This window comes from Microtus ochrogaster, linkage group LG4 (genome assembly GCF_000317375.1).
Source record: "Microtus ochrogaster isolate Prairie Vole_2 linkage group LG4, MicOch1.0, whole genome shotgun sequence".
Classification (NCBI taxonomy): Eukaryota; Metazoa; Chordata; class Mammalia; order Rodentia; family Cricetidae; genus Microtus; species Microtus ochrogaster.
This window is the reverse complement of record NC_022030.1, coordinates 1,953,761-1,970,268: the sequence shown is the minus strand read 5'-3', so window position 1 is coordinate 1,970,268 and position 16,508 is coordinate 1,953,761. Positions and strand designations below refer to the sequence as shown.

The following is a 16,508-nucleotide window of genomic DNA, read 5'->3' as shown; positions in this document are numbered from 1 at the left end:
AGACCAGCCTGGTCTACAGAGCTAGTTCCAGGACAGGCTCCAAAGCCACAGAGAAACCCTGTCTCGAAAAAACCAAAAAAAAAAAAGAAAAAAAAAACCTTTTCTTTGAGGGTAAATGTTTCACAAGTAGTTTGGTTATTTTCCTCCCTTCTGTTTTTGTCATTGTGGTCTACAAAGCCATACAGATTGAAGAGTTTTCTGTAGACTTAGGATCAATGCTGTTCTGCCACATACTGGCAGATGATAAGTTATTTAGCCTCTGCTATACTTCCATTACCCCTGTGCTAATAAAGGGTTCTTTTATTTCCTTATGGGTTCATTTTCAAAATTAAATGAGATTTTACATAAGAAGCAAACATAAGCTGTTTCTGGTGTATAATAATGCTTATTAGCATCATTACCATTAACAATATTTTTTAAAATAAAAAGCCAATTGTAGCTAAGAGAAATGACTGGTTCTATAGTGAAATAGAAAATATTTATTTTGATACTACTCTAATACACAACTTTAGAGGACACATAATTCAGCATATATTTGAATCTGTCTAACTTAGTTATACTAATAATGAAAATCCTTGAAAAGTTTATAATGTTTCTTGGTAACCTAAACAGATTTTACTGAAGAAGCTTGGGCCTAACGTATATATAACGAGATATCACCTGTCTGTCATATAGGTCTAGACTGGACAGATAGCAGGCTTGCTGTCAAGTAATGATAGCAACAGTAAGGATCCTGTTGGAAATGACAGGTGCTAGGAATTCCTTGAATGTTTATTGTTGTTAGACACAGTCGATTGCTTCATATTGCAGGAATTGGATACTCAGAGGCAGGTGCCTTTCTTTAAAGGAGAACAGCAGCCAGATACCTGAGCAGAGGTGGGACCTGATGGCCTCACTGTCTTCTCTGCCAACTTTCTCTTTTATGTGCCTTCCAGAGATTTCTGTGACATGCTAGTCCTACAGAGCTCACTTGGCAGGTGGATCTCTGTGAGTTCGAGACCAGCCTGGTCTACAGAGCTAGTGCCAGGACAGGCTCCCAAACCACAGAGAAACCCTGTCTCGAAAAAAAAAAAAAAAAAACCAAAAAAAAAAAAAAAGTAGACTGTTTGTGAAGACTTTGGCGATGGCGGTTGACAGACCAGTGGTCAGTCTTATGTGGCACTTCCAGTTCTATATAAAGCAGCGTATTTAGCCTGGAAATCCTAATGTGTTTGTAGAATAGTAAGTCAGATCGGTGGATTTTGTGATGCTTTTTTATTGTGAAATGTGAAAATTATTTTTTATAAAATTGCCAGACTTGCAGACTGAACTATTAAAAGTCAACTGGTCTTTTAATTAATAACCAATCAGAAACACTGATGTTACCAGAGCACAAATGTGATAATGAAGCTGCTGGTTGCATTATAAAGCTTGCCACTGTTGTAAGTGCTGTGCAAAGATTATTTTAATCTTTACAACTCAAGACACAATGGAAGAGCAGGGACAGACAAAGCATGGTGGTCGCATCGAGAGTAACAGGTGGAGATGGAATTTAAACCTAGGTGATATGAAGCCTGGTATTCATCAGGGTGCCTCCTGTGCTGTGCTGTGCCTGTAGTGAGCACTTTCTGTTCTCCTCAGAGCTTGGTTCTCATAGGCCAGAGAGAAATGGTAGGTTCTTAGAGCTGGGGATTCACTTGCCACATAAACTTGTCAGCTCCATTATAGAGAACTTTGCGGATACGTGGATACTATTTTAGTAATTTACATGTAGGCTTTTTAATAACGGTTCCTGTATTTCTCACAGATAAGCTTTGATGATATTTAATTTATAATAGTAGGATTTTATAAAATTTAAAACAGTAATTTACTACCTAAGCAAACAAATTTAAAAAGTTGAAATCATTTTTTTGCACATCATTAATTAGATCATTTTGCTCAAGGCTTTTGATGTCCATGAAAGTTCCTTTCGTAGTTTTCATATCATTAGCGCTAATATGATAGATGTCTTGTAATTCACTGCTTTGATAGGTTTTTATGAAGACACAGGCCTTATTGCAGTCTGCTGTGTAAAATAAAATAATACCAAAAGAAATAACTAAGCGATTGAACAAAAATACGTTGTGCCTTGGCGTGAATTTTTTAGAAGATTATTTTACATTACCTCTGATTTCAGTCACCAAAAATTTATCTTAGAGAAAACTTCCAGTGTTTAATCCTTTCTAGTTTTGATATTAATTTCTATTTAATTACAAATTAATTACTTCAAAATTTGTCATTAGAAAATTACTTGTAAGCTAATGCTTTGGTTTACTAGTGCCAAACAGATACAGTATTTCATCCCATTTGAAATAAAGAACACCATTTTGATTATTTTTTCCTTTCTTTTAATTGTACTAGATACTTACTCTTATTCTTAAAAATATACCGTTTCCCACAGCTTCCCACCAGCAGGAAGCCGCGCTGGCGGTGAGGGCGGTAACAGACCCTGAGCGGGCTGGCGGAGCCCGCCATGAGTAAAAGCGGCTACAGCTTTTCACCAGCGGGAGGGCATGCACGTAGCGGGTCAGACATATAAACGCAGGAAATAGCCATGAATGTTTATTAAGAAAAGGGGGAGAGAGAGAAGGAGAAGAAGGGAGAGAGAGGAGGAGAGAGGCAAAGCCCCTTGTGTACACCGGGAGAGAACACAGGGAGAGAGCGATGGGCGGGCGGCCAGAGGTTAAAAGGAGTGGGCATGGCTAGGGCAGGGACCAAAAGAATAACACTTACCCTTTAAATATTTTCCTTGTATGTCTTGAATTTATATTTTTTTTTTTTTGTGTGTGTGTGTGTGTGTGTATATATATATATATATATATATTTAATGCAAAAATGCTTTAATGGACAGTTATTCTGAAAATAAATTAGAAGAAATTTGATTGTGTAGCATTCCTCTCATTAGACATGGATATTAAATGTCTTCTTAGACTCTGTTAATGAGAAAAGTTACCTTTTGAATTGAGTATGGGGGATACAACAAAAGCAGTCCATTCTAAAGCTCCTGGTAAAGCCACACTATTGAATGCTTTGCTAAGACTTGAGTCATGGACCAGAGGTCACAGGGTTTGCAGCAAGTTCCCTTTGCTAAATTTCCAGCACACAGAACACAGAAGTTATTCACTTCTGAAGGCTGTGTCCCTGTGACACCAGGAAGGAGAATACTAAAAAAGCACTTACCCGTGGTCCCAACTGTGGAAGAGGCGGGAGGGTACAGGGCAAGACAGACCTGAGTTTGTTGGTTTGAGACCAGCCCAGGCTACGTAGTGAAACCCTCAAAGAAAATCAAACAAGAACCCATTTTTTTTTTTTTTTTTCGAGACAGGGTTTCTCTGTGGCTTTGGAGCCTGTCCTGGCACTAGCTCTGTAGACCAGGCTGGTCTCGAACTCACAGAGATACGCCTGCCTCTGCCTCCCGAGTGCTGGGATCAAAGGTGTGCGCCACCATCGCCCGGCTAAGAACCCATTAAGATGGGCATTTGGCCATGCCTGGACTTTAGAGACTGTAAAAGGTGACAGTAGGAAACAGGCAAGCACCCACAGTGCATAGGTCCTCGCACAGGTCCATAGGGAGTTACAGAAAATAAAGTAGTAATTGGAAAGCTGGGAAAACACCTGAAAGATTTTCAGTTTTCTTTAAAATTGTTGCCTGAAGAATGAGAAGTTTTTCAGTTGTGGTAAATTTATTTCATAGAAGAAGCAGAAAATGTACTAACATTTTAGTGGTGTATCTATTTAAAATCCGTGATCTTTAAATGTTTCCCATAGCTCCATAAAACAGACATTCCGTCTGTAATTTCAGAATTATTTTTGGAGATTTCTCTTTAGGTTATCAGTGCTTGCTTCTCCATCATGCCCATCATGATTGATGCTCTTTAAACGTCACGTCCTCTTTCCCTTCACTGGTCTCTGAGAGTGGACTTCATTCTTAGACATGAAAGGTCATTGTGACGTTCCAGAGAGTATTTTTTCCAACAGTGGCTGCACCAATAAGCTTGTCAGCAACGTTACTCCTATTTCTGTAGGTGACTGCTTCTTGAGGTGCTGTTGTGCAGTATTGCTAGCTAGAGAAACTGCCCTCTTCAGCCCATCAGAAGACAGTCCAAGGTGAATGAGTGGTCTCAGAGCTACTGCCATACACCATTGTGTGTATCTCTTGAAATTATGATTAAGGTTTGAATTCATGCATTATGAACCCAAGGTTTACACAGTAGAATTATGTTGGCAAAAAAGAATATTAGTCATCTTTGTGGATCACTGTGTAAATTTTGTTCTTCAGGGAAGAATTACTTAATGGAACAGATTCTTGAGTTAGATGGGTTCTTTTCCTCTACAAGAAAGAGGCATAAATATTAAAAATTGCTAATGATAATGGGCTTTTTACTTGACACTTAAAGCTAGCAGCACAAATTCAGACATGTGTATTTACATAAATGATTTACAGTAACTTAAATACTCTTGATACACACTCAGAACAGCTGCTCTTTTAGTTGAGCTGGGGGAAAATATCTGTGAAAACATCACTATTATAAATCTACATATGACCTGGTGTGGTGTTATACTTTAATCCCAGCTCTTGGAAGCAAGGGACAGGTGAATGAATTGGAGGCCAGCCTGGTTTGCACAGGGAGTTTGAGGCTAGCTAAGGTCTCAAAAACAAAACAATAGAAAAAACAAACAATATAACCACATAGGAAGGATGTTTTATTATAGCTTATGTAGCACTGTTTTTGACTAATATTTAAAGTGAGATCTTAAATCCCCCCCATGTACCTGAAGTCTTTATCATTTTCTTTTTTTTTTCTCTCTTTCTCCTTTTCTTCCTTGTAGGCTTTTGTCTCCAGAGCAGCCACCTAAGGCCAAGTTCTTAACCTTGGGGTCCAAATTCCGCTACAGTGGACGCACCCAGGCACAGACCCGCCAAGCAAGCACCCTCATAGATAGACCAGCACCACTCTTCGAGCGTGCCTCTAGTAAACGTGTCTCTAGGAGCCTAGATGGAGGTAAACACATTTATAATATTGTATTCTACTCATCTTTTCTGACCCATTGGGGTCAGAAATTGATCTAGTTAATAAGATGCAAGACATCCTCTAGAAGGATAGACAGTTACCCCCAAATGAGTAAAATGTTGTTGCTCTCAGAGGAAAATAATTCTGTATTCAGGTTTGATGCTCCATGAGGAGCAGTGTCTTCAGCTTTTGCTCTGAGATGTGAGGCAGGACAGCTCTCATGTTATGAGTATTAGCATTAATGAAAACGTTCAGCTGGGGCACCTTCTTTGCAGCTCCACGTCTTTGGTAAACCCACCATCTTGATTGAGTAGTCACTGCTGAGGGCTATCCAAATTTGTTTCTGAAAACAATTTTCAAGGGGAAAAGGAACAAGCATGGCACCATATTTCCCCTTTATGTTTTGGCCACTGAAATTCACCAGATGGGCAGGTCATCAAAAGGATGATTGTGTTGCTGAGAAAAACAAGAGGCTTTTCATGCCAGTGTATGAGCGGATGACCAGTGAATTCTTTGGTTACAGCTTAAGTTCTTTTTCCCCAATAAAGCAAAACTACTCTGTGACCCAGTACAGAGCTTGTTTCCTTCACCATTTTTATCAGCGTTCCTTTAGTATTGCTAACAAGTGTTGTGTTCCCTTGTTTTGTTGTTTTCTTTTAAAAGTTAGGCTTGAACAACTTTTAAGATAGGCAAATAATCTTCCCTTTAAAGTTTAGAAAAATTGTTAGGTGATTGCAAAGGCACCATTTAATGTGACATTGGAAGACTTAAAAATAAAAATCACCTAGAACAGCTGTTGTAGAGCAGTGAGACTCCCCTGAGGTTGGGAAATGGAACCCAGAGGTCACCATTTGCTGGGAAGTGGGGGTAGCAGTGATTGCTCTGAAAGTGGAAGTTAGAAGCAAACAGGGTTCTGTGTTACCTAAGATTGTCGTCAGGGAAGGAAGACCTCAGAGACCTAGGAGGGTTAAATGGAGGCTGCCATGAGAAGAGAGGAGAACATAAACCTTCCCAGGCAGTTCTGAGGGGAGGGAACAGTCAAGCTTGGGAGAGCCGGTTGTTGTCGGACTCTGCAGGATCCATTCTTAGTGTCTGTGGTGGCATACGAGAGCATAATGTTAGCTTTGAAGAATCATTTGGTCTAAGAGAATGGATAGAGAAGACAGGACAGGAAACGGGCAGACTGCATGCTCAGAGTGGTTTACATGGCAGTGGCTGCTGTGATCTTCACCTTGTGGGAGTAGGACCAGTTGGTTACTGCACATTAGACTGTGTGTTTAAAAGTGTGAGGTCAACATTTTGTCAACTTGGTTTTGTAATTTTTAACTTTATATTGACTCATTTCAGCATCAGTATGTCTGAAACTACGTTTAGGTCAGATTTTTCTCATTTTGTGGTAATTTGAATATAGTAGGTGCCTAAAATTATAAAATAAATCAGAGGGGTATGCATAGAAAAATTAGTAAATACAGAAAAATTAGTAAAATTTTACCAACCTCCCCCAAAAACAAAACAAAAAACAGCTGTGGGAAATAAGCAATAAGATGTGAGCTTATTTTAATGTTATAATGATTTCGTTTAGATAGGAAAAGTTTTAAAGGCTGAAGTGGTGTAGAAATAGAAGCTTAAAAAAACTCACTGTGTTTAAGAATATAGTCAAGGGTCCTGTTGAACTTGCTGCTCTTAAGGGGTCATGTTCTGGAATTTGAGGTTCCTGACTGCAGCAGATAGGTGCAAGTAGGAGAGTAGCATTTGGTCCAACAGACAGGCTGGGGGAGAAGCACACCGGGGGCAGGCGAGGGTGTGGGTTACTGGATAACTTGTAGGACGATAACTGAGAACTTACACACCTCCCTCCAAGGGCTTCTGGGTCTGTGGCTTTCTGTTTACGAGAATTTTTTCTTGGTGTAGGGAACAACAGCAAGCTACAGGTGTCTGTAAAGGACTTTTATTAGGAGGAAAACACCTGGGGTGGTGGTGGGGTTCCTTTGTTCAGGGGGCGCCTCTGTTAGAGATACTTGTCACTAGATGTGCTTGCTGACTCTGGAGTTGATCCAGCACTATGGTTTCTACCTCTCTGTGCTAGAAAGAGCAAGGCAATGCACAAGGTCAACTTTTGGGCAGCAGCTGGGATTTTGGACACCCTAGTCAGGTTGAGATATTCGGAAGTGTCAGAAAAATGAAAAATATTAGATAGGCAAATTCTTAAATCTAAAGTCTTTTAGTATGAATAAAAGTTAATTTGCAGGGGATTTCTTAAAACCCCATGAAACAAATCATCTTAATGATTAGTTGTTTTAAAAGGAAGATTTGGGACTGATAAATCACCCCAGATTATTGTTACATTGTAATTCTGCTGGACTGTTGCAATTGGTTCAAGAGCTCCTCCTACTGGTCAATTCCATGATGAGCTACATGCTCAAAAAACCAATTTGCTGGATGAATAGATGAATATAAATAGTTTGTAAAAACTCAGAATCTTAGTAGAGTTTTGTTTTAAAACAATGTTTTTTAAACAGTTTGCTTTTATTTTCAAAGTTCAAACTGTTCTAGCTACTTACATATGACTGTTTAAGGAGTTATATGTTCATTAAAGCTTGACAGTTCACTAGTTAAGGTATTCACAGGTATTTCTACTTATCTTCTGATTAGCTCTGATTGGTGTTGTGGACCAAAGTCTTATGAAGGATTTTCCTGGCCCTCCTAGAGAGGGTTTAGCACATGGCCCTGGAGCTGTCAGCTATACCAGCATACAAGATGGAGATAGCAGGAAGGATGTCAGAAGCCCAGCAAAAGCTGCACCCCTGCTTGCTGAGGGAAAGGTATGGCACGTTAGCACTAATACTGTTGAGAAGGTGTGCTTAGACAGAGGCTCTCTGCTGAGGCTGTATGTCAGAATGAGAAATTTATTATCACTCTGTAACCTATGCTGGTTTAAATTCCCAAGTTTTAAATATGGGTAGGCTGCTGCTGATGTTTGGATTGCGATTTCTAACCATGTTTTGATTATTTTTCAGAGTAAAGTACTTATTTCAGTGTCAATTATACTAATATAAGAAAACAGTGTCCTAGCGTTTCCTGATTTCTTAGTTTATTATCAGTTGAATCACCAGTAAAAACCGTTAATTTGAAATTTGCGTATTTTGTTACTAGTCAGTTTTAAATGAAGTCCCTGCCTTGAGTTTTATATTTTCTTAATATTTTAAATGAATCATAATTTTTATGAAAAAATTCGTTAAAAATTCATAGCTGTGGATAGTGAGTACAGGGTTGGTGTGCTGTAATTGCCTGTATTTTGTGCATACACTCTAGTGACTGAAAAAGCATCCAATGTTAAGTTGTTCTCAAATCTGTCACTGTTTTGTTACTTTGTTACTAAAGTCACTTCAATTGATTGTTAGTCACTTGACAGAAGAGCTTTTGAGCATCTCATTTCCAGACCTGCACAAAGCAGTTTTTATATACAACATTGCAAATAAGTGCACGTATGTGCTTGTGCACATGTGTGTGCGCATACACACATATCTGGTTGACTTACAGGGTCAGTTTAGTTCTGGCTTCAAAAAATGTAAAGCTACACAGAATAGTAGCTAAAGCATCTGCCAGAATAGTAGTTCTTACACTGACATCCTCTATAGCCAGCATAGAGGTCTCAGACACACAGCCCCAGGACAGGGCATCAAACAGTGGGTGATAGGAAATCATTTGTATCCTGTCATTAAATTAGTTGGTGATTTTCATGTTGAAAAATTATTTGTCTAAAAAGTATTTAGTTAAAGATAACACAGTTTATGTTGTACATGATGTCTTCAAATGCTAAATTGTCAGAATCTTAAATTATACTTACAGAGTACCCAAGAAAATGACTACTGAAAAGAAGGCATAGTATTTAAAAATAGCTTTGTTGTGCTTTTCCTTCTTAATTTGGCATATGTAATTGTGAAACATTTCTTTTTGGACAACAAAAGTTCTTGTATTAAATTCTAAAGGAAATCTTGGTTTTTAGCAAATGGCTAGTTATATGAGCTTTTGCTAGTACTTTCAATACTCAATATATGTCTTGGTAACTAAGTTTAACCATCACTTAGAAATTCAGTCATTAGTATGTGTAAAAGGACTCCAGTTTCCCTCCTTAAAAATGGATTACTCAGTTATTTTTTTAACCACTGTTTATATGAAACCATCTTGGGAGTAAATTTTCACTAATGTATCTTCTTTTCTCTTATGTCCTTCTTGTTCCTTTGAACGTGACCATTGTGTGATTCATACTCAACTGTGGGTTACTGTTGAAATAGACTGTGTGCGTGTGCCCCCCATCACCTCTCATTTGCTGTACTTCATCTTTTTCCCCACATCTTCTGCCAGTCCCTGAAGTGGACTTGCTATCAGACATTTCAGAGGAAGACCCTTTTGGGGAGGCTGATCAGACCACACTAGATAGCTTGGAGCTGCCATCCACAGGTGGAGCATCAGAGCAAGGCGACCTTGAGGTGGCCACGTCAGATTCTGTCTTAGAGCCTGTTGTAGCCCCTCCGCAGCCTGACTGTTCTTCCCTCCATGAGAAGACTCTCCAATCGGCTGACCATAAGGATTCTGAATTTGGTTACTTTTCCTTTAACTTTTACAAATACTTTGCCTCTGGCTTGCCCTCCCTTCTTGATGAAGATGGATATCTTGCTTTCCCCAGCCTCCCCAAGCTCTGGGTTTCCTTTCTCCCTCCAGATGTTCAACATTATATCCCCATCACATCACCTTCATTCATTCCTTCACTTATCCTCATCTTTGGGCTGCTTCTCTCAGCTTCTCAGTCAGTTTGTTTTTCTCTTACCTTTTCACTTCCTCTGGCACTAGTCCTCTGCTATCTGGAGGGGAAAGCCACCGCCTTTCATGTTTTTTATGACTATGATTTAAATGACAAACCAGAGGAAGAGGAAGCAGTGGCTAACATGCCTCCATAAACTACATTTTTTGAAGTTCACCCAACTGTTCTTTGTTATATTCTCTTTCTAATATAGAGTCTAAACCTGTGCATCACTTTTACTGACTATCCTCAAAATAGTATGTACGCATTTACACACACACACACACACACATGATTAATGTAGATACTTCTTTGCATCACTATCCTGAGTCTAGGCACACACACTCTGATTCAGACCAAACTGGGAAAATTGTTGTATAATATCATAATTAGGTTGTTAAGGAGTATGTGAGCTGGGAATCTGCATTGGCCTTAAGTGTTCATCCTGGCTCTGTTCCGAGGATATATGTTAGTGCTGTTCTTTAAGCATGGGAACTTTATGTTTTGAAATAAAACATAGAATGTTTTGGTATAATTGTAATTGACATGTATCAGTAGAACTTAGTATTACTAATCTTGATCAAAACCCAGGCTTGTACTTGCTCTTAGGAGCCCAAGTCTGTAAATGACACTCCTGATGTTTCTAAGCTGAATCTCAGAAACTCCATGATGGCTTTTTAGCATTTGGGGACCAGAGAGATGAATTATAGCGACATCTTCTTTCTTCTACCCTGACTCATAAGAGTCAGCAACAGCTACTTTATAGGAAAGATGATAATCTGTTATTTAACAAATATGTATGAAAAGTCAAACTTGACTTTGAGAAAGTAGATTATATATTAAAGGTTGGCCTGTTTTGCTTTGTTATTTTAAATGAGGTGTCTGAGACTTTTTACATCTGTGTAAGACAGATTTTTTGAAGTGTTCTACCTTTGCACTACGAGGAAGTCAGTCTTAACATGTGCAGTGTATTTTTTAATTATTTTGCTCAAGGTGGTCTGGTGATTAAGTGTCTTGATTCTGAGGGATTCTATTAACACAGATTAAATCCCAGAATTCAGAGCAAACCCCCAAGAGAAAATATTAGAAATGGATAAGTATCCATTATAGGAGAAATTGTAATTCATTACATTTACTTTAGAAATACCAAAGATCAACCCTTTAGTGAGTTAACTGTTGACCAAGAAGTTGGAGGCTGATTCTTCACAGAGCTGTGTCCCATTTTCCACCTCTGATGGAATGAGGTGGGGAAGAGAGGTGCCCATGGCCGTCTACCAGTCAAGCACACCATTCAATAGTCACAAACAAGGCCCTTGGAACTCTCCTTGGCACTCTCATGCCAGCACAGGAGAGGGCATGTGGGTGGATGCTCCTGGAAAGCCGATTTTCCTTTCATGCTAGTGTTTTTGTTTTTACCATTAGTTTCCTGCTATCAATATTTACTCAGTACTACTTAGTCTTAAGCGTTCAAATTAATTCTTTGGGGTCTTTAGATATTTCCCATTAAATATTGAGAAAGGTCCAACTGCAGAATACTATTGTATAAAAATTTTATGGAAAGAAGTGGCTATATTTTAAAAAGATTATTTGCAAATACACATTTTAATATGAAAAAAACTAATTGGCTAATTTTGCCCCAAGAAAATCTTTATTTAAAAACTGATGGGACAATGTATAATGATGTAAAATCTGCAACCTGTGTAAAGCTGAAGACAAATTTGGCATCTCTCTCTGTACATTGTTGCATTGCTACTTGGCTTTTGCCATCTTTGCAATCTCATATTTTAATTTTTAATCCTGCTTAAAAAAAAGGAAAATTCTTAAAAGTAGAGCATAACCTAGGGACTGAGAAAGAGTGAAGCTTCCATTCTCCATTCCACCCTTGCAAAGGATCATTTCCATCATCTGTGCAACACTGTAGGTGAAGAAAGACCACAGTGACTTAGTAGCGTCTCCTGAGGGCCAGGAGGAAAGGCTGGTACTGCTGCTGCACCATTAAGTTTGGATACAGCATCTCTTTCTGCCTTGCTGGTGGAGCCCTCCCAAGGAGCCCCTTCTTTCTGCCTGTGTGCTGTGTGACTTTGCAGGGGAAGATGGAAGACTGGAAACATACCTGCAGGAGGTGGCTGTTTTCCCTATGTGAAATAAGAATTGCCTATTGCCTGCAGTTCCTTTTGTTGGGGGGTTGGGGGGTGGGGTGGGAGAGGATGGTGGAATGTACTTTTGGGGGTTATCTGAATTTTATTTGTTGTGGCTTTTAAGATCGTTTATTCTCTTTTATTTTAAAGCCTTAGATTATGGAACTCTGGGTTGTTTCTGGTACTTGCTGACTGATACACTTACATCTATTTGCTTTTTCCCCCTGTGTGTGATTTAATTTCACAGAAAAATACCTTGAGAGTAGAAGGAGATAATATTTATGTCAGACATAGCAATTTAATGTTGGAGGTTTGTATGATCTAAGAACCGCTGCACTCTGTCCTCTGGCTGCCAGGCTGCTGTGGACGGGAGGTCACGCACAGGCTGCCTGGCCGTTCTTCCAGCACAGTGCATGCAATGCATGGGGTTCTCGAACTTGGGAGTGCATGCTACCAGTCCAGCTTGGTTCTTAGGTGGTGTAGGTAGGGATATGTCTATTTCAAGTTTGCAAAGTGACAGTGGAGAGAAAAGCTCTCTGTATTTAAATAAGGTTTATTCTTTACTAAGTAAGCCTATTTCCCTAGTAGGTCACATTTAAGTTATAGAGTCTGAAGTAAGATGAACCCATTTTTAATATACTTTACACAGAATAATTACATTTTTTATTTGACATTGGCTCATTCATTTGACTCAATCTATGACTTCACCCCCTTTTTTGACCTCTGTACAATCATGTGATAAGGTATGTGGCCCATTTAAATGATTCTTCTTGAGACTATACTAATTAATAGAATTGTTCTGATTAGAAGGGAAGAACAGAGGAGAGAGGGTGGAAGGCAAGGAAGGGGGGGAGATGAGAAATTGGAGTTATAAAGTGTATTCCCATGTCAGAGTAGGACATGCTAAGGTGCTGTGTGCAGTGTGTTTAGTGGAGACCTGCAGGTCTTGGGAATCTGACTAATCTGTTAGGTTGCTTTTGGCAGCTTTGATAACTGCTAAAATGTATTTTTGCTTAACTTACTAAAATGCTGTAAAGTATAATAAGTAACATTGCTGTGAACAAATGCAAGAAATGTGCCTGATCTCAAGCCAGTCGTTTCTCCACGCCATGCAAAAGTTTCAGGTTTTCGTGAGTTTTTGCAAATGGCTATAGAAGCTCATTGTGAGCTACTATGCTTGTGCATGACTGTGGATGACCTAATTTTATCAGATGCATGACCTGCCTTTGGGAGTGGGCTAGAATCTACAGACAGCCTGTGATTTTTGAAGTATAAGAAAACATTTAAAATCCTGTTAATTCCAATTCCTGAACATTGATTACACATGTACTTCTTACCAGAGCCAGTTTTTTTTTTTCTTTTAAATATGCTGGATACCTTTGTCAGGGCCTAGGCCAATGAAAATAGGACTAATAGATTTTTTCATCTTTGTAAAGAGACCACATGTTTCATGAGGTGGCTGGGTTTCTCCTTTGTTCTTGGCATTACGTGAGACCAATATGTGATTCATGTAAAGAGAGACTAAGCATAAAAAGCCTCTGGAAGCAGTTATTTTATTCCTCGAGAATTAGAAGCCACTACTAGGGGTTCATGACAAAGCCACCCCTTGGTTTTTCTACTTCTGTTGATGGTCCTGGACAGGCCAAGCGTGTGCTTCTATGTTTAATCTTCTTTTTTTCGCTATATTCACAGAGTACAATATAGTAATAACCTTTATGACAAAGGTAAATTTGTGGGAACAAAGTCATAGGCTGCTATTTAATTCCAAGTATTTAAAAAAGATTGTTAGCCATTATGGTCAGTCCCAAGGTTCCCTTCTAATAGGGATAATTTAAAATCCCAAATAGAGAAGACATTAAAATCATTCAAATATAAGTAAAATAATCAGTGGCCTCATTTTCAAATTTTTATGAACTCAGGGCTATTCACAGGTGATAATATGGCTTTCGAGACTCGGCATTTTCTTGCTTTATTATGTTTTTGAATAATAAGTTTACTTATATCTTATTTTTTGGTTCTATTTTTGCCCTGCTGGGTCTTTTTCCATTCTGGATCCCCTTTGTCATGTTACATGTTGCTAGGACCTGGATAAGGCCCAGGAGGACATACTGAAACACCAGGCTAGCATTAGTGAGCTCAAGCGCAATTTTATGGAGTCTACACCCGAGCCGCGCCCTAACGAATGGGAAAAACGACGTATCACACCTCTGTCCCTACAGACACAAGGGGTATGTCACTAGCTATTTGTTGGCTTCGTGTCGCACTGCAGTTGTTCATCTTGTTTGCTGATTCTCAGAAGTTAGAAAATGTTCCCACATCAATTCTTTTGTATTGCTAACTTTTTTTTTTAAATACTAAGTATTAACAATGTAATATCCATTGCCCTAATTCTTAGGTAAATTTTATGAATTTCAAAGTACTTTTGGAATATTTTCAGAGTACTTTTATTGTTGTATTCAGGTAAATTAGTATCATGGAATTGTTATTTAGGACAATTTGGAAGCTAATGTAATACTGTGTCTACTAAATTTCTTAGTTATTGACTTCTCAAATAAGGACGTTTATTTGATAAAGGAATGTAGAACATATGTAGTCTAGTTTAAGGTCATTACTCTGAAGATAATGAGTTAAGATTTACCTTTGGAGATTGATGGGATCTGTTGAAAAGTTGCAAAACATTACATATTATGAAATATTATATATCAGTGCATTTATGAAACATCCGTGCAACGGTAAACAGAGTCATGTTTCAAAACTTTATAGACACTAGTGGGACTCACACCCATTCTTATTTCTTTTCACGATCTGCTTTTTACCTTCAAGTATTGCCTGTAGGATATACTCTTAGAATATCTCTGCATTCATTTCATTCTTCTTTTCTGATGCTGGCAGATTGCTCCTGTGGTTGAACAGCAAATTCATGAGCATGTCCTTCTTGAGGAGACTGACAACAGTATACTCTGCACTTTGGAAAGCTGTACAAAAATGTTGCATTAAAATTTTATTATTTCCCTTTCATTATGTAGTGAGTTTTGCCTAGTTATAGACGTTTGATTTAAACATTCCGATGTTGGTTTACTCACCTTGCCTCAGAGCAAAGCTTCCAAGTTTAGGGCACTGAGCAAAGGTCATTTCTGAACCGAAAAATGCAGCCTTTCAAATGGAGAGATTACATTCTCTTTATGCTGGGGATTGTGAAGGAGGAAACCAGCATTTACAGATTTTCTGAAAAACCAGTAGTTTAGGAGCACAGTCTGGAATTTCCAGAGAAACGGTTGCTGCTGACCTAGGAAGGAACAGCTTTCCTCTGTACTACTCTGTCTGGTTCGCTTCACTGACCCACACTGTCCCTTTGCGTTTGTGTTGCTGTAGGTGTAATGTATGTGTCTTTTTGTTGATTATGTCATTGTTTAAAACAATAGAGAAGAGGAGACCATCTTTTCAAGGATATTCTAACCATGAAGGAGAAGTACCTGATGGCGGCTACACGGACAGTTGAAGAGGAAGCTCAGGCGGCCAAGGTGTTCACCTTGCATCATTGGATCTGCTTTTGCCCCCCCCCCCATGCATTGCTTTTCACAGCCAGAGATATTTTTTAATGTGTCAATCTAATTTTCAAATAGTTGTTGAATGTCTAAAAAGCTAGGCTCCTTTGTGTTAGGGGTATAGGAACTTGAAGAAAAAATCACTATTTCAGTCAACACCTTACATGCAATTTGAGAATAAGGAAGTACAGGAATGTCATTTGTTCTAGGTGATATATGGTCCGTCATTTGATCTATGTGGCCTCTGGTTGGGAAACTAGTCACTTAGGCACATGGTGGTACTGTTATGATATATTACATGTGCTTTGGTTCATGACTTACTAATCACATATGGGAAAGCTTTTGAATTTTCATTTTTAAGATTTTTAGTGTAACAAAAAAGACAGTTTCTTTCTCTTTGTGCCCTTGAAATGCCTGTCACGAGTGAGGACAAAAGCTTTCTATTTCTTTTCCACTCTACTCTTCTGCTGAGGTTGCTTAGCCAACTTATTATTTGGAGAGTTTAGAAGAGGAGATGTTCACAAGGGTGGCACATAAGGCAAGCAAGTGAGGGACCCCAAGGCCTGGACCCCCAAACTTGAGGCTAGGAATGAATGTCAATTTCACCAGGATCCGACTGGAGGTGGCAGCAGTGTGCTGTGTTAAGCTCTGTGAAAAGGGGCAGGGTAGACAGCAGGCTTGTTCATTAATGATTAGAGATTTTTACATACTAAGAATCTTAAAAAGGTGAAACAGTGTTGTGTTGGAAGGGTCAGGAAGAGATGGCATTTAAAGCAAGTTCTTAATGATAAGAAAATAGATCAAAGCTGGGAAATGGTTGCACACACCTTTAATCCCAGCACTTGGGAGGCAGAGGTAGGTGGCTCTCTGTGAGTTTGAGGCCAGCCTGGGCTACAACGCAAGTTCTGGTACAGCCAGGGCTACACAGAGAAACCCTGTCTCAAAGAAACTATGGAGAAAATGTATCCATACTGAAGGAAGAGCACATGCAACT

At 38.9% G+C, this 16,508-nt stretch overlaps 1 protein-coding gene across 2 annotated transcripts in view; it reads left to right on the top strand.

The window, feature by feature from the left end:
- Epb41l2 (erythrocyte membrane protein band 4.1 like 2) overlaps window positions 1-16,508 on the top strand; it is a 187,812-nt gene that overhangs the window by 143,262 nt on the left and 28,042 nt on the right. The window contains exons 11-15 of one of the 2 annotated variants that reach the window (XM_026786469.1): window positions 4,849-5,021; window positions 7,683-7,852; window positions 12,217-12,279; window positions 14,051-14,197; window positions 15,392-15,490. In XM_026786469.1, coding sequence (XP_026642270.1) covers window positions 4,849-5,021; window positions 7,683-7,852; window positions 12,217-12,279; window positions 14,051-14,197; window positions 15,392-15,490 — 652 coding nt within the window. The remainder of the gene's footprint in view (window positions 1-4,848; window positions 5,022-7,682; window positions 7,853-12,216; window positions 12,280-14,050; window positions 14,198-15,391; window positions 15,491-16,508) is intronic. The other variant, XM_026786468.1, reaches the window with a different exon arrangement.